Source organism: Camelus dromedarius, chromosome 15 (assembly GCF_036321535.1).
Source record: "Camelus dromedarius isolate mCamDro1 chromosome 15, mCamDro1.pat, whole genome shotgun sequence".
In the NCBI taxonomy this organism is placed as follows: Eukaryota; Metazoa; Chordata; class Mammalia; order Artiodactyla; family Camelidae; genus Camelus; species Camelus dromedarius.
In genome coordinates this window covers 25,221,945-25,245,937 of record NC_087450.1, presented here as the reverse complement: position 1 = coordinate 25,245,937, position 23,993 = coordinate 25,221,945, and the positions used below count along the sequence as shown (strand labels likewise).

The 23,993-nt window shown below is 33.8% G+C and overlaps 1 protein-coding gene across 1 annotated transcript; it reads left to right on the top strand.

Moving 5' to 3' along the window:
* The first annotated feature begins 17 nt into the window (after positions 1–17).
* ERLEC1 (endoplasmic reticulum lectin 1) lies at positions 18–23,719 on the top strand. The gene is made up of 14 exons (XM_010990274.3): positions 18–336; positions 5,260–5,364; positions 6,511–6,591; positions 7,170–7,247; positions 7,384–7,447; positions 8,107–8,141; positions 10,169–10,392; positions 10,485–10,614; positions 14,696–14,857; positions 15,488–15,547; positions 18,387–18,511; positions 20,031–20,108; positions 20,472–20,547; positions 22,816–23,719. The coding sequence occupies exons 1-14, from the start codon at positions 175–177 to the stop codon at positions 22,885–22,887; spliced, it is 1,452 nt and encodes a 483-aa protein (XP_010988576.1). The 5' UTR covers positions 18–174; the 3' UTR covers positions 22,888–23,719.
* The last annotated feature ends 274 nt before the right edge of the window (positions 23,720–23,993 follow it).

The following is a 23,993-nucleotide window of genomic DNA, read 5'->3' as shown; positions in this document are numbered from 1 at the left end:
GCCCGAGGGGGCGGGGGCGACGTTGCCGGGCTCTCCGGAAGGAGACGTGGCGGCGGTTGGGCCCCGGGCTGCCTGGGAGCTTGGTAGTCCCGCCGCCTCCTCCTCCTCCTCCCCCTCCTCTCCTCTGTGGGCCGAGGAGGTTGTGGCGGCGGCTGGAGAGCTCGGCGGCGGAGGATGGAGGGAGGAGGCGGCGGCGCACGGAGTCTGGTCCCAGGCGGGCCGGTGTTACTGGTCCTCTGCGGCCTCCTAGAGGCTTCCGGCGGCGGCCGAGCGCTCCCCCAGCTCAGCGATGACATCCCTTTCCGAGTCAACTGGCCCGGCACCGAGTTCTCTCTGGTCAGTGCCCTCGCTAACCCCGCAGCCATCTCACTTCCTCCCGGCACTGAGGGTTCGGCCCCTTCCCTCCGTATTCTACGCTTTTTTCTCCTAGAACCTGCAGGCGCAAGCCTTCTTCCTCTGTCCAAAGCTTCACTAATCCATGTTCATTCATTCGTAACAGCAAATGTTTATCAAACATGTTTATGTGGATGTGCCCTCCCTGCTACGCCTTCGGGATACAGCGGTCACCTGCTATCCCCTTTAAAAATCTATCTCACTAGACCTTACCAACACTCCCACCCCGTGGAAGAAGCTTTCCTAGAACCACATCAGGAGCACACATGTATCTTCTCTTTGGAAAGTCATCTGCAGCTCTTCCTCCACTAGCAGCCTTCCTTCCTTCGAGGAGTATTACACACCACCCTACCCACATAACCAGTTGTACTGCTGGTCTCAGTTTTCTCTCTCGTATTCGTCCTTTCTTTCTTGAGTACACACACAGCACAAATACATATATGCACAGCACTTTTCCCTTCAGATTTGTTTCTGAGAGGGCTCTTTGGCCTGTGCGATGTTAACGATGCTCTCTGCTGAATATTCTTTATAGTTTTAATGTATTACGACTGTTATTTAAGACCCCAGAACATGAGATTTTGTGATCGGTTTTCCTACGTTGAGGAACATCTTTATAACCTCAGTAATGAAAATTCGCAGGCCTTTTGCCTTTGGGAAGTGGACTGCTGAAAAGTCTTCCTATCCACTGTAGACCAATAAAAATTGCAGTCTTGTGACGTTTACCATATGGTAATTAATTCATTTGTTTCAAATTGAAGTCCTGGAAAGTGCAAACTTTTAAAAAAAAATCTTACTCCAATTACCTGCAGTCGTTCTACTTGGAAGACTATTTTACTATATTGTTCTATTACTATTTCACTGAAACGTGAGTAAGTGATACTATGATATCAAAACAGAACTTAACCAGGATAACAGATGTCATCATTACCACAACAGATTTCTATTTCCAAATGTTAGTTTTTGCTAATATTTTATACCTGGTTAGTTTCTCCACCTCTCAGTTTTCAGTTCTCCCATTCTGGTAGTTCAGTGGTTCTCAAATTTATCTAAGTGAATATTTCTGTGGGAAACCAGATTTACCTTTGCAGTAATGCCAGGAAGTACTGATATATTAAAATACTTATATGAAAGTTTGTTACAGGTCAGATATAACTTTAGGAGGCTTGGGATGAGAATACTTTAGTACAGCCTTTAGTATTATTTCCAAAGAGCACACTTAGCATGAACTTGGCAAACGTTTAAAGAATGCGGTCATTAAAATTTTTTACTTTTGCACCTGTGTTTTTTTAAATTAAAAAAGGCATGCCAATATGTGGCCCTGAACACTTAACTGACCTATATGGGCATAACTAAAACTAGCATTTTTAAAAGTTACTACCAAATTATTCAGTTTTCTTTCTGGCACTGGTGTTCGCTGGCTGAAAAAAAGGTTATGGAAAAAGATATCAGTCTTAATGTATGCTGTAACAACCTTTCATACATAGAACAATTTTATTCTGAAACTTTGTTTTTAATTACTTTTCTTTGGCGTAGCATAATCTAAGATGGGCACATTTGAAAATTTGGGGAGAAAATTTTTTTCTTTTTTTAAAGTTCGAGTTTTTTGAGAAAAATCTAGAGACATTTTTCTATGAGCTGGTAAAAGGTCTGTGCCTCTCACGCCAAAATAAGCCCCAAGAGACATTATCATTAGCCTTTTTTTTAAAAAATAGTGTTATAATCATAAGGCTTCCTTTTCCTACTTTGTGTAATTGAGACTACAGCCCTCCACACCTGGCACTGTCATTTTGTTTTATAGGCCAGTTGGTTGGACATTTGTATGTAACTAAGCAGCTGTGTGAACTGAAATAAAGATCTTTATCTCTCTACCACCTGAATTTGAAAGAGACTGAGTTAGAAGATCTGAAATTTTTTTAGCTGTAAAATTCTTCTGTGCTCTAAATCATCTTCCCCTTTCAGATATATTAAAATAATACATAATCTTTACAATCTTGCTTTCAAATCCTTAGAAGAAGGATTCAGGTACGCACCAAAAGTGTGTACATTTCTAAATGTTTATGATAATTAATGATTGTTATATTCTTTGTTACTGGTTTTTAGCAGTCAATTTTGTTTTTGTGTATATATTTTCCTTCTGAAATAGCATCTCTGTGTCATTAAAGTGTTCAATTATTCATTACTTTACAGAGTTCATGACTTTCACCAAAGGAAAACCACAAAATAAATCTAATTTTCTTTCTACTTCCGTTGTTAGTACTGAAATGTATTCCCACTCAAGAATTTTCCCCAAACACTACACTTGGAAAGAATGGTGACCACCTTCATGGTTTGAAGCATGTTATATAGGTTGACAAGCTGTGCGTTGAGTTTAAATTCCTTAACCCTAAAGACCACCCCTTTTGACTGGTTTCAACGTATTAAAATCTAATTTTTATCAAATCACTAATATTACCTCTTACACTAGAAATACTTTAAGATGTTAAGTTATATAAAACAAATTTTTAAACACTATCTGTGATTCTGTACATTCAGAATTTATAATATTTGGGGTTTTTTTTTTAAAGTACTTGTTTTACAAAATAAGTAGGAAGCATTTTAGTAGTAGATCAAAAAAATTTCTTAGCAAACCACAAAAGGTTAACTTTTTCCCAATAATTTCTATTATTAAAAAGTAGGGTAAAGTTTGTTTAAATGTTTACTTTGTGATCCCAGTAAGTGACTCAGTATTACAGCAAAAATTTTCAGACTGAAGAATTACCACTTGTTCTGTTTTATTGAAGAGGAAGGTAGCCCTTCCTAAACTAATGAAAAACAAACCTTTTCAACAAGTCTTCAAACATTAAGTGATAGCTTCTAGTTCTGTTACCTTTTACTTTACCTAAACCTTAAAAACAATAGGAAGAGAAATAAATTTCATCACATAGACCTACAACACAAGATTAGTTTTAACTACAAAGAAAGAATTCTTTCTTTGCTGTGGTTCCAAACAAGCAGTTTCTATCTCCATTGTTGGAATTGTGGTGAACATTTTAGTAAATAAGTCAATATTGCTGTAAAATCCAACTCTGAAAAATTAGATTGCAGGTACTTCACAAATAGAGACAAATACATTTAAATCGTGCTACTGTCCACCTTTACTACAGGTCAGGAATGATCTGACAAGACTTCAGGCCATCCATTGCTAAATGCATGTGAGTCATGCTTTGCACAACTCACTGTCATATATTCTGAATATACCTGAAAAACACTGAAAGACATTATAAATGTTATGTCTTACAGCAGTTTGTTGGCTCAACTGAATGTTTCTAAGTATCCCTTTATCATAAATTTGGCTTTGCAACTCTCACTTTCAAATCTCTTTGATTCCTCTCTTCACTTAAAATGATCTTTTAAGCAAGGATCCTTGGCCATAGTCCAGAAGTCTATATAGTAATCTTAAAAAATGTTAACAGAGCTCAAATATGTTAAAACAGTGAAGAGCACACAGAATATGGAACCAGTCTGCTAGGGTTCATCTCTGGGCTGGGCTACTTACTAGCTGTGTTACTTTGGACTTATTTAAGATCTGGGCTTCAGTTTCCTTCTCTTGTAAAATGGGTACAATGCCTGTCTTGCGCATCAATGAGGTAATACATGTGTAGAACATAGTACGGTAGTCGCATAGCTAATACAGCTAGTTTTTGCTGCTGTTTTTTGTTTTGTTTTATTGTCTTGAGAGATCATTGCCCTAATTTGTATTTGTGTTTAAGATGATATTGGTTTCAAGTAGTACTAGTTTTATTATAGATCAAAGTTGTTAAGTTGAGAAAAGAGCAAGGTATGTAATAAGAGTGGTTCTTTCCTTGCCAGAGACAGCCAAATAGTTACAGTGGTTTCACAATACTGTGGAGAAAAGAGAGAATTGAATTATCACAGAACACCTTTCATAGACTGTGAAAACCTCTGCCTTAGTGATTAGTAATACATTTGCTATTATAAAGCAGAGATTTCTTTTTAGTTAAATAATATCAGTTATATTAATTGAATATTTATTTGAATTACATGGGTTCATATTCAATTTGTGAATTTGTTAGGTTTTGTAGTGTAGAAAGCTTTAAGAATAGTTTTGTTGCTATAGACCAGGAGTTGGCAAACTACACCTTTGGGCTGACCCACCCCAATCTTTATTTTTGTAAATAAAGGTTGTTTTCAGAATACAGCCATGCTTATTCTGAAAAATTTGTCCATACTGCCTGTGCACTTTCTTCCTACAGTGGCATAGTTGAGTAGTTGCAGTAAAGACCATGTGGCCCACAAACCCTAAAATATTTACTATTTGGCCCTTTACAGAAGAAATTTGCTGACTCTCTACAGACTAAAAAAACTAAGTACAGAAGACCCATAGTGATTTTTCTTTTATAAGTGATTTATCCATATGTTATCCAAATATGAAAAATACTGCACTATATTATGTTCAAGTGGCCCCTCCAACACAGTTGAGAGTGTGTTTATAAAGTGCTATAGATTCTCACATACAGGTGATAATTGTCAATAGGAGTAATAAATATTCAGTCATATTTTATCCATGAACATTCATTATCTCTTAATGATTTTTAATCCATATTTTAACTTCAGTCTGTTGCATTACTGCTTTTTTCTTTATACTCCAAACTTTATTTTTGTTCATTTTTTCCAGTTATATTATAACACCAGGATAAAGTTTATTATCTTCACTTTGTCATTTAAAAATAGGTAGAATTTCTTCCTCCTTTTGGAAGTATACTTAAAAATCCTCTTGAAATGATGAATTAGTTTGACCTAGGACTGTCAGTCAGTGTAGTTCAATTTAATCAGAGAAAGTAATGTACATTTTTGTTTTATTTCTAGCCTACAACTGGAGTTTTGTATAAAGAAGATAATTATGTCATCATGACAACTACACATAAAGAAAAATATAAGTGCATTCTTCCCCTTGTGACAAGTGGGGATGAGGTAAGTTTTTAAGAATATATTGATAATCCCTGTCACCAGAGATACTTATTTAAAACACTGCAACAACCTAACCTTAAAATAAAATTGAGTGACAGGTTTCTCATTAATCCTGTTTTACCATAAAAATAGTAATCACTTTTATTATTCCTGAATTGATTGATTTTACAGTTCAACTTGGAAAAATTAGCAACCAATTATTAGTGCTTTAGATGAAAAATCTAACTCCCCACTTGCTTTCTTTTATAGAAATGAGGGTTTTGAAACAAGATAAAAATTTTACATGTATATGTGACATTTTTATGTAAAGAATTGCTAATAAATAAATCTGTAGGTACCTTGTGTTTTCTATCTGAGCTCATGACCATTTCTTCCTTGTACAATGCCCTAACTGCCTCTTATCCATCCTTCAAGTCAATGACTTCTTTCAAGATGAGACAGGAGAGGCAGCATGGTAAAATGGAAAGGAAACCAGTCTAGGAGCCGGGAGGCTGAGGTATAGGCTACAGTTAGCTATGGAACCTTGAACAAATTTGAAACCTAATTCCTCCACCCAGTAAATTTATTAACCTAGTTTTATAATATTTTCACAATCTGTAAAATGGAAGTATTAAACCCAGTTAGTGCTTTCTTAGGTTTTGTTCAGATTTGAAATCTGTGAAAGACAGCTGTCTGTTTCATTTTGTTTAAACCTCCTTAAGACACAAACACACACACATGCAATTACAGGCATATATATGACATTCAAGTCTGAAATATAAAAATATTTAAAAAGGGAGAAATACCGTAAAATTTTCCAGTGTATTCTACAGGAGTCAGCTATTCTGAGGCTTTCATAGCTAGAATTTGTTTAGAAGCAAGCATTTAAAAATTCTGAAGTAGGTTTATAAGAATTGCTCAGGATACTGATACTCAAAAACCTTTTTTTTAAGAGAAGAAAAAATGGAAGATTATTCTATGGCTTCATATTTTATACTTCAGGTCTTTTGAAAGAAGTGGCATACCATAAGATCTTTTTAAAGGTTTTTTACTTTTTTTCCCCTTTTATTTCCAAGCATTTGTGATTTGACCAGTGAGTTAATATCCAAACAATAGAGTTGGTTGAAGTTCTAGAATAATTAGAAGTATTAAACTCTAGTTCTTTCACAGGAAGAAGAAAAGGATTATAAAGGCCCTAATCCAAGAGAGCTGTTGGAGCCACTATTTAAACAAAGCAGTTGTTCCTACAGAGTATGTATTTTATGTTCACTTGATTAACTGAACTTGATAACATCCCAGCAGCTAACAGACCCTTGAACATAATTTTGTGTTTTTCACTCTATTATGTTGTATCAAATTTTAAGTCAGTTGTAACTCTAAGCTGTTGCTTAATAGTATTTTGTTCATTTAAATTCCTATAAAGTATTTGCAGCAAACACCCAGTAATATCAATTATCAAATAATATCACTTACCAAACTGCTTTGAATGTTTTTCAGATAAAAAGAAATTTCCTTATATAAAATTATAATTAAAAATGCTAATTGTTACTTTTTAGGCTATGTAGAAAATGATCCCTTGGCCAGGTGGTTTTTTCAGCCCCCGCTATATTCTAGACCTATTTCCTTCACAGAATTTTCACATTTAGTTAATTAGTGAAAACAGTAAGCTTCAGAAATTTCCTATTTTCTGCGGTGTGATAATAAGTTTCATTTAATGAAAACTTACTCTAAATCTTCGGAGAAATCTATTCAGCTGCTTAAAATATCAAAAAAGTAATTCAGTTGAGTTATATGGCTTTTGTGTATTTAAATACACCCATCTTTCCTAGATTGAGTCTTATTGGACTTATGAAGTATGTCATGGAAAACACATTCGGCAGTACCATGAAGAGAAAGAAAGTGGTCAGGTATGTGTTTCTTTAAAATATTAAATATAGAACATTATAAAATGAGAACTTTAATGAAAATGATTGTTTTAAGTTGTATTCTTAAAAATGTATTTGCAAAATACTTACTATATTTTTATTTTATTTTTAAATGTAGAAAGTAAATATTCATGAGTACTACCTTGGGAATATGCTGGCGAAGAATCTTCTATCTGAAAAAGGTTTGTCTGTACAACATGATTTGATAGCAATGCTGGAATTTGGTTTAAAGTATATGTTCAGATTGGAATTTAAGTGATCTTGTTAGAAACTGTATGAATTTTAAAGCACTAAAAATTCTGAACAATTCCTTAGAAAACTTTTTCAAAGAGATCTTTTCATTATTTTCTGCTTTAACAAACATGCTTTTTTCTACCTATTAATAAATTTTTCAAATCCTGTTAAGACATACATGTCAGTGTTATTTATATAGTATTAGTCTTTTCCGTGATTTAAACAAATTTTTTATATATGGAAATAGACATATAGATGTATCCTTTAAATTATTAAATATTTTTATTAATCTTTTATTCAAATTGGTCAACTCATTTAAGATTAAACCTTTCACTGAGAAAAAAACACTCTGTTGTGGCGAGTTTTTTTGGCTCAAATAGAGTATTCCCCAGCTGAAGATATAAACATTAAAATATGACTGTCCTTCTAAACAAACACATTTCAGAGAAACTATCTAAAAGTAGTAAGTTAAAAATTATGTTTGTTTTGGGTCTTCTTTAGAAAGAAGTTAAGATTACAAAGTTGATTGAAAACTTAGTCATTTATATATTACATATAAGTCACTGGTCATTATTTACACTTACCTTAGTCTTATATTAATCCACAGAACAAGAAGCAGAAGAAAAGGAAAAATCAAAAGAGGCAAGTGATAAAAGTTGATTTTTTACTCTTAACATCTATTGTTAGTGAGACAAGAATTTATACAACTTAATTGACATTTGTTCTTTAACTGTCTATCAAGTACCTCAAAAGATTTGATCAAAGAAAGTTTACAATGTGTTAGGTTTTTCTGAGAAAATTTATGCCAAAATACTTTTATTTATTTTTAAGATCATACAAAAATAAATGAATTTCCAAAGATATGTCTGGGAAAGTTTCTATAATAGTACTATATCACTTCTATGCTTAGCAGTAGTTCCTTCCCTCTATTTAACATTGGAAACAGTTATAATATGAACTTTTGCAAATTTTTCTGTTATTGGGACCCTGTCTCTTTTGGGTGAAACAGATTAACTATACATGTAAATAACAAGCTATCAGATTGCAAGCATCTTAAAAGCAGGGACTGTCTTTTATCTCTTTACCCCGCAGTGCAAAGCAGAGTGCCAGACATAACGTAGGCCCTTCGTAAATGTTACTGAATGTGAATATATAATTGATGACTGGAAGATAGGACTGTTTAAAAAGAATGATTCCTTGGGGTGACTAATGACAATTTTTAAATGCCCATATAGTTTGAGGAATGCTTTCTAAATCCTAAGAATTTCCATAGAGTGAAATAACTTATTGATAGAGGATATTAATAATAAAAGTGGTTTCATATCATAATGATACTTTTATTAGAAGTAAAGTGAAATGGCAAAAGGCCTTAAAAATTATCTAAAAGGGATGCCTATCATTTAAAAGGGTGGCTTTAGGGGAATTGATAAGCTAAGCAAAGATACACATAGCATTGCTATTTTAAAAGATTTTAATTTTACAGACTACCTTTCAGATAAAATATTTATCTCAAAATATTTTTGGCTCTGGAGGATAGCAAGATGGAATTCAAAGTGTGAAATGATAAAGGAAGAGGAAGAAAAGGGTAAGGGAAGAAAACTAACATTTATTGAGCCCCAGTTTATAAGCCAGATGTTGTGCCAGGCATGTAACAAAAGATAATGCTCAATTCTCCCCACAGCCTTTCAGTCTGTATTATTACTCTAATTTTACAAATGACAAAAAGTGAAATTTGGTCAAAGTCATAAAGCTAGTAAATTCAAAGCTTGGATTTAGCCCAAGATTTTCTAATTCCAGACACTAGCATGAAAATAGCATACAAGAAATCTCAAAATATTTTCCCTGGAAACATTTATTTATTGTCTGTTTTGCATATGGAGCTGACAGGGTACCAAAATGATACAAGATGAGCTGCCTGCCTCCAAAGAGCTTGCTTGGAGATCTTATTAACGATATTTTGTTAAAGCCCTTCCATTCAATTTTTCTTGTGTATATGTAGCTAAAAGTATGGGAGCTGATTCCTTAAAAATCTTTGTCTTCTGGGGTCATCTCCTTTATTCCCCTATTCTGTGAAAATGTCTTCATTTGTCTTCTAGCCTTGAATAGATTTATACAGTAGTTTATATGCTGAAAAATATGTCTGTTAATAACAGGGAAGAAGAATGAGCCGATTGGTGAACCAGTACAGTATTTAGATTCCTGTTTTAGAAGACAGTATTTACTGTGTAGCCCTACTTTTTGACAAATCAAACTTCAGACCTCTAGAATCCAGATTCTAACACAGCCATTTACTGAATTTAGTGAAGAAAGCTCTGACCAGCCGAGTATAGTAATTTTCTGTATTTTATCTTAGTCTCCTTTTTTAGAACCATTGAAAATAATTCATAGTAATCATGTTACTATAGTCTTTTATATTAATGTACATCTTAATTTTAGCACCGAATTTCCTTTTATGCTGTATTAAATTAGCTCTGAAAATATGTATTTGCTCAAATAAGAATATGAATCAAAAGAATATTAGAGGGAGAGCTTATTGTAACTACAGAAATGTTACCTTTATAAATGTTAGTTTATAAATACAGTTTTTTTCCTTTCAGAATAAGTGCTTCTCCCATCCTTACCACACCACTATTTCTAATGAAAAGTCTGTTTTATACTCTTTTTTTAAGATTCCCACTAAAAATATCGAAGGTCAGATGACACCCTACTATCCAGTGGGAATGGGAAATGGTACACCTTGTAGTTTGAAACAGAACCGGCCCAGATCAAGTACTGTGATGTACATATGTCATCCTGAATCTAAGCATGAAATTCTTTCAGTAGCTGAAGTTACAACTTGTGAATATGAAGTTGTCATTTTGACACCACTCTTGTGCAATCATCCTAAATATAGGTAGGATGTGGATTTAATATTTTAAACATGAAATGCACACATGCTTTAAAGTGTTGTGTGCTTAGCTTTAATGCTTTGTTCTTATTTAATAGATTCAGAGCATCTCCTGTGAATGACATATTTTGCCAGTCACTACCAGGATCACCATTTAAACCCCTCACCCTGAGACAGCTGGAACAGCAGGAGGAAATACTAAGGGTGCCTTTCAGGAGAAATAAAGAGGTATGAGAATTATCTAACAGTGTTTCCTTTTCCAAATTTCAGAGCACATGTCAACATTTTACTGATTTCTGTAGTATAATAATAATTTATTTTCGTGACTCAAAATTTACAATTTCAATTCTTTTAATTGATTTTAATTCTTTTCTTTATTCGAGTACTTTTCAGAAACTGTTTTAGCATTCTCTTACACTCATGATTTCATAATAAAGTTTGCCATCCTATTCACTGCAGTTAAGTTTAATTTTCAGCTAGTTAACTGGACTTCCCAGCTAAGCCTCTTGAAGAAATAGCAACTCATCTCCTAACATTTTATTTATTCTTGAACTCATTGCTATTTATCATCAAACCATCACCCTATCATTCTTCTGAAACTGTTCTTACTAAGGTCAACAGCAATCTTTTGGTTCTAAATTTGCTAGACATATGCATAACTTAATCTTAGCTGAACGTTTGAAGCTTGAACTTTTTCTCCTTTTTTTACTTCAGGTCATTGTATCTGCTTCTCTCTGGTTCTCTTCTCCTATGTACTACTTCTTTCTCTACTTTCTGCCCCTTAAAATATTGAAGTTCCCCTGGTTCTATCAATAGCTGCCTCTCTTCTTACTGTACATAGTCTCCTTAAGTGAGCTTGTCCATGCCCTTTCTTTCTCCTTCCATTTCTAGGCCCATAAGTTCCAAATATACATCTTCAGCCCTGATCTTTCTCCTGAACTCAAACCATAATCAAAGTAATTAATATGTATTGAGTCTTTACAAGTATTATCTAATCCTCACAACAACCTGTAAGATATACTATTATCATCCTCCTTAACAGGTTAGAGAACTGATGTTCAGAGAGAGGAAGTGACACGTGATTGGTTAGAGGTTGGAATTAAAACAGTCTGATTCTAGAGCCTCTTAACTACTTCTCTCTGCTGCTTCTCCCTTTTGATATGCTATCTTCCCTTTTCATCTGCCTGTTGGACATACATACATTTTCAGTATTCTCAAACTAACCATTTTTTTCTCTTTCACACTGACCCTTTTCTTATCTTACCTATTGCTTTTAAAGCAATTGTCTAAGTCAGAAACCTAACTCATTTTTCTTACTTATCTCTTAATTCATCTCTAACTCTAATCATTTACTTAATGCTATCAGTGTTCTAACTGCTTTTCAAGTCTGTCCTGTCATTAGTTCAGACCATATCATTTCCTAAGACCAGAAAACTGGTCTCCCTCATGCATCCTCTTTCCAGTCATTCCCATACAGCTGATAAAATGTTCTTTTGATTATGTATTTAATCTTTTGGTTGTTAACATGATCTGTACTTCAGGATAAAACCATTGCTAATACAATGGTATTATCAAATGAGAACACAAGACCATTTGTGATACGGCTTCCACCTCATCTTTCGTCACCATTCCTTTGATCCCAGCTATTTTGAGCAGCGTAAGAGTTTCCTAAAAGTACCATGTTCTTTCCAACCTCCTTGCCTTTGGAGATACTATTTTCCCTCTTCTGTTGCCTTCTGCCCTCCCTGCCCTCCACCTGATGAACTTCTGCTTGAAGATGTGCTTCCAGTGTCACTTCCTTTGCAAATGAGCCACATCTTCTAATGGCTTACCCCAGGAAGAGGTAAATGTTTCTTCTTCTGTGATCCTGTATTTCACTCAGTCCTTCACGGTAGCACTTACATGGCGTAAATTGGCTGTTTTTCCTACGGTTCTTACATTAAAATGGAGGGAAAATAAATAGTGCTTTCATTCTTTTGGGGTTTCCAGCTCCTTGCATGATTCCTGGTATGCTGTGGCTACTTAGCAGTCGGTTACTAACATTCAGCTACAAGACCTTTGCAAAAGTATTGCCAGACTCTTTGTGGACATTGTGAACCCTGCCATTCTGATAGGAGAAGAAAATTATCTTAACATTAATCTTCATTTGATTTGAAGTGCTCTATTAAAAGACTGGAGATGATATTCTCTTCTGATCTTCTTCTTGATAAGTACTGACAGGCACTTAAAAGTCATCTCAATCAAAATACTTCACAAATCCAACTTTAATTATTCTTCAAGGTAGAAGTGCCAGTTTATTTTTCTTTAATTTCTGTGTTTAATCTGTGAGTTGAGAAAAATTATTTTTAAAAAGGTACAGATGATAATGCTTTCAAAATACCTAAGATCTCTAGAGTACATGTTGTACGTGAAAATCTTAGGTAATAATGTAGGATGAGTAATTACTTAAAACTGATCACCTTTATTTCAGAATAATTTTTTTATAAATTTAGTTTATTACACATAACTTTTCTTTAAAAAATTGATATTTGGCATACAGTTTGCCTTTTAAGTGTGAACCAAGCATTACCATAAGGAATTGTTTTCTTTTTTAAGCAAAAATACAAATCTTACTATCAGAATTTTGGTTTGCTGTTCTGCCTGTGTTATTATATTACATTAATTTGGAGATTAGTGGACTTAGGAGGAATCCATTTTATGAATTTCTAAACCTTGCTACAAAAACTACTATCATCTTGCATTTATTGGAATAATTTTCCTTAAAAATGAAAGTAGATGCTCTGTCCATAAGAGGCAATAATAAAGGGTCATGCTTCTGTTCTTCCTCCTTCTTCCTCTTATCTCAGCTGAACGTTTCACTGTGCGGTATTGTTGTTTTTCTTCACTACCTTACTGTAGGTCTCACATATTCCAGGTAATTAGTCTATTAGACCTTAGTTCTTATGGGTAGTAACTATGTCTGCTTCATTTTTAATACTCAGCACTTAAAATGGTGCCAGGAGCATACTAGGCTCTGAATGTAGAAAGAATTATATGTAAAATTCAAGGTTATTTCAAAAAATAAGAAGCCATCTTGGCAGTCTTTGTTCTTCCTTAATACTGGAGGAAAGAGAATTTAAGGTCATTGGTTTCCAGAATAACCATCAGGTGACTCGTATAAGCGAAACCGGAAAAGAACCACAATTGGTCAATGGCAATTTCAGCAGGTGAAAAAGGAGTCTATACATTTACTGGAAACCGTTTTACTGTTTGACTTTTTTTCAGTTATTTTATTCAGTTAGAGTTAGTACACTCACTTCTTCAATCCTGGTCTGGATTCATTTCCTTTCTGCTCACTGTCAGTACCCAGTGAACTACCAGATTCTAACTCATTAACCTCTTTCATAACTGACTTCTTCTGGCTCCCCGACTTGTATGCACCCTTACTTTAGATTCTCTTCATCTCTGGCCTCTTTCATCTCTGGCATCTCTTTACTGTAGCTCCTAACGTGGCTCTCCACCTTTAGATTTGTTCTTACTATTCCTTTGTCCCTGCCACTGCTAAAGTAATTACTTAAAAATCTGATCATACACCATATCTTTGCCTAAAACCTTAAAGAGAATGCCCAAACTATACTCCACAGCTTTGCTCTTACCTCTTCCTCAGGTTCACATGCATATGCACACACACATACATGAAACATACATAGACAATTCACATAACTCACAAATTATTTTTTGTTTCATAAATTAATCAAGGGTTTTCTCTTTGTAATGGCTTCCTGTTTCAGTTCTTCAGAGTCTACTTGAATCACCCCTATCTGTGAATCTGCTCTTCCCTGTACCCTTATTAGTTGGCATCTTCCTTTATTAAACTGCAGGTTCTTCCAGGGCAGCAAGCAGGTCCTGCTACATTTTAATGATTATAATTAATATTCATATTTGCTCCCACTCAGCTCTTCTTTAGCCTGCTTGTTATCCTTTCTTTACCCATAGTATTATATTTTCTAAAACTAAATGTAGAGACACAAAATCTAACAACTATCAAAGTACTTAGTAAGAATAATGATATAAAATATATGAAATGGAAATTATCACTGTATGTAAAAATGGTCACCATTCCCATAACTGGTTGATGGAACTAACATTTGTGTAGAGCTTTCTTTGTACTGTTAAGTGTTGGCAAATTTATTTTCTTAAAACACATTAAAAATGAGTGGACAACTTTTATTTTCCAAATTTTTTAAAGGTTAAAAATAGTAATTTAAGTCATACTGAAAAAACATTACGTATGGTAAGTAAGTCCTCAAACATGTTTGTTTAACTTTAGGAAGATTTGCAATCAACTAAGGAAGAGAGATTTCCAGCAATCCACAAACCAATTGCTGTTGGTTCGCAGCCAATGCTCACTGTTGGAACAACCCACATATCCAAATTGACAGATGACCAACTCATAAAAGAGTTCCTTAGTGGTTCCTACTGCTTTCATGGGGTGAGAAGTGAACCTTCAGTTTAAACATTTATCTTAAAATTTTCACCGGTGTATTATTTAGTCAAGGGGCATTAGTGACACTGAAAAAGAATTTTGTCTCTAGAGAAATGGCAGGATTCTGGAAGCCTCCCCATGGCCAATTTCTCTCTGCATCTTACTATAATGTAATGCATAGCCATTATATTCTCTTTACTCACAAGCTAAAACTTGACCTTTACTTGACAAAAAATATATATATATATAAGTCATTTGTGATTCTGGCTGATTGCTGGAGTAGGCATCAATGATTGTATATAGCCTGCATTTTGATTATGTAGCTTTAAAACTTGAGTTAACATCTATAAAAGTAAAATTTTGCCCCTGACTGAGAGCTCTAGTGGGAAACATACTTAAAGGGAAATTTTCATTTTATTTTATTTTACCAAGGCAATACAGCAGTTATTCTCTGCATGTCTATTTTTTTTAAGTTTCTTAGTAATTTTTAATTTTAATTTTCAACTATATTATTGCTAATGCAGTTTTTTTTTTTTTTAATTATAAATATGTCCATCCCTATCATGTGGCAATATTGAGACAGGCCCCAGTTTCCCTTTCTCTGTACTGTAACTTGATCTGTTTTCTTTCCTGTAGGGTGTTGGTTGGTGGAAATACGAATTCTGCTATGGCAAACATGTACATCAGTACCATGAGGTATAGAACAACATTTATATTGTTCTACCACTAGATGGATTAAAGTCTCAAAAATCTTTCCTGGAAAAAAAAAAGAAGGGGCAGGAGTTGGTATTATTTTTAATTATGAGATGATTTTAATATGGAAATACTCATCAGAGTGTCTCTAAATTCTGGCAAATGGAAAGGTTGGTGTTATTTAAGACTAAGTCAGTCATCTTATAGTAACATTGTTTATTAACTACTCAGATTTGTGTATTATTGTCAGCCTGGAGGAATAATAAGCTACTGTGACTAACCTCTTTAGTTGACCGAATAATGTCATTGTTATAATTCATCTTCAAATTAAGAGAGTGAATGATAAGATAGTACATTACCACTCAAGTTAATAAAAATAGGGTAAATACAGCAAGTTTCTCCACTAAAGAAAGTACTATATCTTCAAAGTTTTAAGATTACACATACTGGCTTTTTATTGTTTTATTTATAATTTCATAAATCTCCATTCTCCCACCCTTGAGGCAAGCTGCTTAAATTCTAAAATTCAAGCCCCAGTAATTTTATTTGCCATAGTTGTACTTTGGTAAGGTAAACTACTAGACATTGAAAACAAACATAAATAAATATTGACTTGGCTGTTTTAAAAGGCTCTTTTTATTCCCCAAAATAAGTAACAACTGGTAATTAGAAAATATTGTATTTGCCCTCTTGAGATGTTTTGAGCCAGTCTTAAATTTCAAGATGGATCATACCAGGAAAAATCAGCTCACTTTCCACATTTAAATCACTTCAAAGTTATGAGGCATCTGTAAACTAGGACATTCTTTTCTTCATTTAAACCTGAGATGTTCCATTTCACTATTCTTTCCATTCTTGCTGCTTTGTAGATGTTTTATTTATTTTTAATAACACTTACTGATACAAAAAAAGGTAAAGTATCATCTGAGTACAGCCCAGATAATATCCAGTGGCTTTTTTTTAACTGAAGAAATATATGCCAGAAATTCAGAATGAAAAGTAAAATTCTCCTCCACCATTGGCCCATTTTTCAAAAGTAACAGCTGTTAACATTTTCTTAGTTAACCCACCACAAGGGGAAAAATGCATACATGTAAGTGTTATTAAAACCTTTTTATATTTATGCAGAAGGGATATACTAAATGCACTGCTCTGCGCTTGTTCTTATCACCTAGTATGTTGGAGATCTTTCCATGTCAGCAACAACTGATCTTAATTTTTTCAGCAGGTACAGGAAATTGTCCCTATACCTACAGTGTATTTAGCCAGACCTCTGTTGATGAACCTTTAAGTTTTTTCCAGTTTTTGCTGTGGTAGCATCTTAGTGAGCATTTCTTAAATAGTTGTGTTCATGAAGTTTTGCAAGTATATTCATCGGGCACATTTCTAGCAATGTATTTGCCATGTCAAAGTATATGCATACTGAACAGTTGCCTTCCCAAGGGTTGGACCAGTTTACATTCCCATTAACAATGGTTGTTTTCCCATACGCTTGCCCAACACTAGGTTTTATCATACTTATTTTGGCCAAGGTTATATAACCTAGAACTTTTTGAGGAACTCTGCTAGGAGCTTTGGGAGATAGAATAATAATAGTAACTAACAAATATAGTGCTCACTGTATACCAGGCACTATTCTAAGTACTTTACACATATTAACTTATTTAATGCTCATAACAACACTAAGAGATGAGTATTGTTATTCCAAAATGAGAAGACTAAAGCAAAGATTTGCCTAAAGTCAAATAGGTAGTAAATGGTGAAACTAGAAGTCAAACCCCCAGGCAGCCTTGTTCGCTGTCCAACCTCTTTAAACAATTCATGATGCAGCTCTAATCCTGGTCTATCTAGGAATTTACAATATAGTTGCTAAAAGAATGGTTAATGGCTCTCTCTGCCACTCGGCAGTAAGCTCCACTTCAGCAGTGGCTGTGCCTGTGTCCTTGGCCACTGTAAGGGGTTTTAATTCTACTGATTAGCAGGCTCCCTGGCAAAATATGAAGAAGGAAAGGAAGGACGGAAGGGAAGGAAAATGAAGGAGAGAGAAAGCACATATAGTACAGTATATAGATAGTGTTTAAGAAATAATAAAAGCATAATGGGAAAGTGGGTTTCTGAACAGAAAGTCTTGACACAGAAATAAGCATGGTATCAAATAGAGGCCAGAGATTTCGTTAAGAATCACAGTAGTATGTGGTCATAATATTTAAGTATTAGAAATTAAACTGTTAGGTGGGCGTGAGATGTTGACAGTGGACGTGTGGAAGACGAGCCTGAAGTCAAGAACGTCTTCAGGAAAAAAAAAAAGAAAGAACATCTCCAGGAAAAAAATTGACAGGACTGACAGATGTAGGAGAGGAAAGAAATAAAAGTCAAAAATAACTACATCTGACTAATATATATGAAATAGATAAACAACAAGTTCATACTGTAGGGCAAAGGGACCTATATTCAATATCTTGAAGTAATTTATGGTGAAAAAGAGTACGAAAACGAATATATGTATGTTCATGTATGACTAAAGCATGCTGTATACCAGAAATTGACACAGCATTGTAAATTGACTATACTTCAGTAAAAATGTATATATACAAAAAGAGAAAAAAAACTACATCTAGACTTAGCCAGACTAGAAAGTACTGGTTTCATAATTAAAAGAAACACCAAGTAAAGAATAATGAGCTCAAATTTCTACTCATCAAGTTTGATGAACGTTATTACATCTAAACATAGATATCCTGTGTGCAGATGAAGGTAAGGACTAGAGCTTATAGGCTGTCAGCATAGATGTCTACTTGATGATGTCAAGCGTGTATTATGACAAATATTTTTCACATTTTAGGACAAGGATAGTGGGAAGACCTCTGTGGTTGTGGGGACATGGAACCAAGAAGAGCACATAGAGTGGGCTAAGAAGAACACTGCTAGAGCCTATCACCTTCAAGACGATGGTACCCAGACAGTCAGGTAAGATTAACTTCATTTGCCTTTGAATCTGATTAGAAGAATATTTAAAACTCAGCCTATTGAAAAACATAAATCTAAAGTAAAATTTCTAGTCACTTTTTTTCAGGGACATTTTTTAGGTCTACTTTCTTTTTCAGGGGTAACAACATAGTGTAATAGTAAGAGCACAGTCTCTGAAGTCGTATACCCTGAATTAAATACTGGCACTTCACTTACTACCTTAGGCAAAATACATAATCTTCATAAGCCTCACTCTTCTGGTCTAGGAGTATTTGCCTCAGAGAATTGTTGTGACATTTAAATGAGGTGATTCGTGTAAAGCATAGTGCTTTGCAATAGCATGCAATAAACTTTGGCTGCCGCCCTTAATAGTGGTGGTGTTACTAACAATGGTGCAACTTCTGGTATTAGTTCTAAAAGGTTGTTACAGAGCATTTTCCCCCTTCATGTGTAATCTTCACCTTTGTAAGTTACTTAATTCTTTTTAAATATACTCCAGCATTTCCTTTTGTTACTTAACCTTTGTGAAGTAATGGTCGAAAATAGTTAAACATTGACTTTTTGAAAAACTTAATCACATCTGTTTTGGGCTATATGGTATATGTTGTTATAACAGAAGTAAATTAATCTCCTGTCCCAAGGATAACTAAGCTTTAACTTTTCCTATAGTCTATTACCCACTGAATTTTAAATTATTCATTCTTTTTCCATCTCAGATGTTAACTTTGTCCTTCCTAGCACATATGGTATTGAGAGAGACTGTTTTCAGAATGTGCTGACTTCTTGGACTGACCAAAATCAAAAGTAGCAAAACTAAGAGATGGGCATTTAAATATTAGAATATACTAAACAGATGGATATGTCTTATGTTTATGTTTCAAATGAAAATATCTCATGGTATCATGTGCAACAAATACTGAAGCACAGAGCTGTGAGGCTAACAAAATTAAAACTTTGCACCCTGCTCGTTTGGAATGTATGACTTAGCCTAGGCTTTACCGTTACAACTTGCATTACAGTATTTTAATGAGTGGAGCTGGATGGAGGATGGGAAGAAGCACACAAAAAAGCAAACAAAATTCAGGGCTGGGGAAATGGTCAACTTTAAGAGAAAACTTTTTAAAAAGCAGTTTAACCTTTACTATTTGTATATAAATAAGTAATATGCAAGTTGAAGATCATTCTTATTAATTAATTCTTATCTCAATTTTATATTCTCTTTATAGAAAGCTGAAAAGCTTTCTCTGTAGTATAATCTTAAGAATATGTATTTTTAAGGAATATTTTATAGTCAGATTTTTATTAATTTTTTAATTGAAGTACAGTCAGTTATAATGTTATAATGTATCAGTTTCTGGTGTATAGCAGAATGTCCCAGTCATGCATATATATACATATATTCAGATTTTTTTTTAACTAATGCAAAACTGATTCCTCTATCTTCTCTCCCTACCCATTATAATTACTCTGAATTAGTGAAGTTTTAGTCTAATAAAACGTGTGTGTTTTTCTGATTCAGGATGGTATCACATTTTTATGGGAATGGAGATATCTGTGATATAACTGACAAACCAAGACAAGTGACTGTAAAACTAAAGTAAGACCATCAAATCATGCTTTATGCCTTTCTCTTTAGTGTGCTTCCTATGGGGAAGAGTTTTTATAAATATAAAATATAATTTTCCTAAGGGGAAAAGTTTATATAAAATAAGATATAATTATAAAATATACAGTATTTATTTATAATAATTTATGGGTTTATTATAAAATTATCATTTATACTAAAATACTAAAATGATTTTAATAGTTGTTTATGTTATTTGTAATAATTATCAAATTATTTCAGTTATTTGTTAAATTATACAGAACCATGCACAGTCATTTTTAATCCTTGAGAGGAAAATAGTTTAAAATAATTTTGTATGGTTTGGGCAGTGCCTTAAAGTACTCTCTGTTTTAGGTGTAAAGAATCAGATTCTCCTCATGCTGTTACTGTATATATGCTAGAGCCTCATTCTTGTCAGTATATCCTTGGGGTAAGTAAAAAACTAATACTCAGAAATTCATCTTGGGGCCACATTTTAATTTTTAGCATTGAGTCTATAAAGTAGTCTCCAAATTTAATGTAACCCTCATATTACCTCTATAAAAATTGACATCTTTTTTTTATTGAGGTAATTTACATAAAATAAAATGCAGAGTTCTTAAGTATTGAGTTGAATTTAATTCTTTTTTTTGGCAGTGGGGGAGGGGGTAATTAGGTTTACTTACTTATTTTTAGAGGAGGTACTGGGGATTGAACCCAGGACCTTGTGTATGTTAAGCATACGCTCTACCACTTGAGCTATACCTTCCCCATACCATAAATCAGTTTTACCTTTTTTTCTTTTGATTCCTTATGAATGGAATCATATAGTATATAGTTTTTTATGCCTGGCCTCTCTGACTTAGCATGTGTTGTCATCATTTGACTCCTACCAGCGATATATGAGCATTCAGTTGCTCCACATCCTTACCAACATTTGGTGCTGTCAGTCTTTTTTATTTTAGCCATTTTAGTGGTTTTAATTTGCATTTCCCATATGAAAAAATGGTGTTGAGCACCTTTTCATGTGATCATTCATGTATCTTTTTTGGTGAAGTATCTAGCTAAGTCTCTTTAAAGAAAAAACTATTCTGACACTTACAAAACCAGTAAGGAAGACTTTATTCAGGACTATTGCCACAGGTGTCAAGACTATCACAATAGGATAGAGAGATCCAGCTCATCTCCAAATACAGAAAAGACAGCAAGAGTGTGTAGCCAACAAGCAGAATGGGAGGTTGGATGTGGTCAGTGGATGGAAAATTAAAAACTAATAAAAGGAGACATCAAGGGTAGGGGATTCTTGCTAAACTGACGTAACAGGATTATTGCTGAAGGCAGGCCAGGATGATCAGATATCAAAGATGAGACAAGAGGAATTTGATCAGATATGGACAGTGATTAGATACTGAATGATTTCTCTCTAAACTGACTTAACCAGAATTCTTGCTATAACTGGACTCAGCATGTGCATGAACAAAGAGAGACCTAGTCAAAAAGAAGGTTCAGGGTAGCCTTACTATGGTTTGGTCAAGGATAGTCTTTCTCAGTCTTTTACCCATTGTTGTGGTTTGTCTTCTTATTATTTATTTCTAGGAGTTCAAATATATTCTGGACATGAGTTCTTTGTATTTTTATTGTACGTTTCCCCCAATCTGTGGCTTGACTATTTGTTTTCATAATGTCTTTTGATAAGCAAATGTTTATTTGATGAAGGGCATTTTATAAATTTTTTCCCTTTTTTTGCTTAATGCTTTTTTTGTACTAAGAAATTTTGCCACCCCAGAATCATGAAGATTTTAATCCTCTTATTTCCTTCTAGAAACTCTGTAGTCTACCTTTGATTATGTGATACTCAAGGGTGATTTTCTTTATATTTATCCTGGCTGGAGTTCATTGAAATTCTTGGATTTGTGGGTAGATACAATTCATCAGTTTTGGAAAAATTTTGGCCATCATCTTTTCAAAAATTTATTTTGCCCCACTTTTTTTCTATTTCTGGGACTTAGTTTAAATATGTTAGTTTGAAGTTATTCCCAAATCTCATATATCCTTTATTTTATTCTTACTTTTTTCTTTGTTTCAATTTGGGTCATTTCATTTCTATTTAATTGTCTTAAAGTTCATTGATTCTTTCCTCTGCTGTGTCCCTTCTACCACTCTGAGTGAATTTATCTCTGATATATCTTTCATTTATAACATTTTCATTCAGTTTTTTTTTATGATTTTATTTTCTCTGCTGAAATTCTCCATCTGTTCACACATGTTGTCTGCATTTTTACCATTTTTTACATCATATTTATTGTAATTATCTTAAATTTGATAATTTCAAAACCAGGCCCATCTTTGGGTTATATTTTTCTTTGCCTCTTTCTTGAACTGTACAACTGATTTTTTTTGTCATAATCTGCTACGTTTTGTTATATAAGACCTAGCTATGTATTGCCCTCTTATTCTTGTCCTTTACTCCTTTTCTCTCTCATCTTTTACTTAAAGATAAAAATATCTTTCCCACCTTTCTGGCATTTTATATGGATGACTAAAAATCGTTTTTCAAAAAGCTTCATTTGTAGAAATAACATTGGTTATTTCTCCAGAACAAGCACTGGTATACATTTAACAAATTTATATGCATATATTCATTCAGCAGATTAATACTGAATAAAGAAAGTATTCACCTTAGCAACTTTTTAATGGTCTTATTATTGTTATTCTTTAGGTTGAATCTCCAGTGATCTGTAAAATCTTAGATACAGCAGATGAAAATGGACTTCTTTCTCTCCCCAACTAAAGGATAATAAAGTTCAGGGGCAAAAAATGATCATTGGAATCTTGATGATTTCTGTCTGACCATGTGTCTCATTATAGAGCTCAGCCATTGGACCTCATCTAAAGGATCGTATAAAAGGACTCTCAACCACTTTGTGAATATATATGTGTATATAAGAGGTTACTGATAAACTTCTAAGGCAGACATTGTCTCACTTGTTTCATTTTTGTTATGTCTTATGAACTGATTGTGTGTTTTTCTTTGCTTGGATAATGTACTTCCAAAATAAATCGCATCCAAGCAATTTAGAGTCCATCCTAATGAAATGTCATAATCGTTGTACCTACTGAAAATTTTTAAATAATAGATTTATTATGTAAATTATAGTATATATAGCTAGTTAATTAAGAAAAGATAACGAAGAAAGAAATTAATAGGAGGTGTTTAAATGAGAGACCATGTTAAATATGTAAATTCTAGTGCCTGAAATCCTTTCAACAAGTTTTTATTTAGGAACTGCTGCCTACCAGGTATTAAACTAGAAACTGGGCATATAACAGAGCCTCACATAAACATTTTCTTCTCCTTGTTAATCTCAAGAAACTCTTATTTGTAATAGATTATTTCAGAACTTTTATCTGTTTCTTTCTCCTTGATATGATTGTGTCCCCCAAAGTATGTACCTGGCTCAGACAGTTTTTCTTCTCTTCTGGCTTAGAATGGTTTACTCTAACAAAACACACTGTGCTGGCTATCCTTTGTACTTGCCTATTCTATACTACAGATTTCAGTTTTACAGCACAATATTTATTTTAAAGTGAATAAAATGTCCACAAGCAGTGTTGTCATGTAATCAATGGCAGATTATTCAGTTTCTTTATTTTCTCCATTACCTTGTTGCACACAGCATCATCCTGTTGTATTTTGCACCTACATTATCTAAATAAGGACAGAAAAGTAGCCGTAAAATACTTTACTCTTCCTACTTTTCAGCAGTCTGGTCAAAGATACTTTAGTTTGAGAAAAGGTTAATACAGTTGGCTATTGGAGGGCTGTTTGTAGATTTAAGTAGGAAGCAGCACATTTAGAAATAGCATGCGCTTTGAATTCAAACATAGGTCCAGAAA

What these genes read in the sequence shown, in the direction of transcription:
- ERLEC1 (XM_010990274.3), top strand. Translation starts at nt 175, where the DNA reads ATGGAGGGAGGAGGCGGCGGCGCACGGAGTCTGGTCCCAGGCGGGCCG. An exon ending in ATGTACATCAGTACCATGAG is followed by an intron (nt 15,548 to 18,386) that starts GTATAGAACAAC and finishes TTCACATTTTAG; the next exon opens with GACAAGGATAGTGGGAAGAC. An exon ending in CTTGTCAGTATATCCTTGGG is followed by an intron (nt 20,548 to 22,815) that starts GTAAGTAAAAAA and finishes GTTATTCTTTAG; the next exon opens with GTTGAATCTCCAGTGATCTG.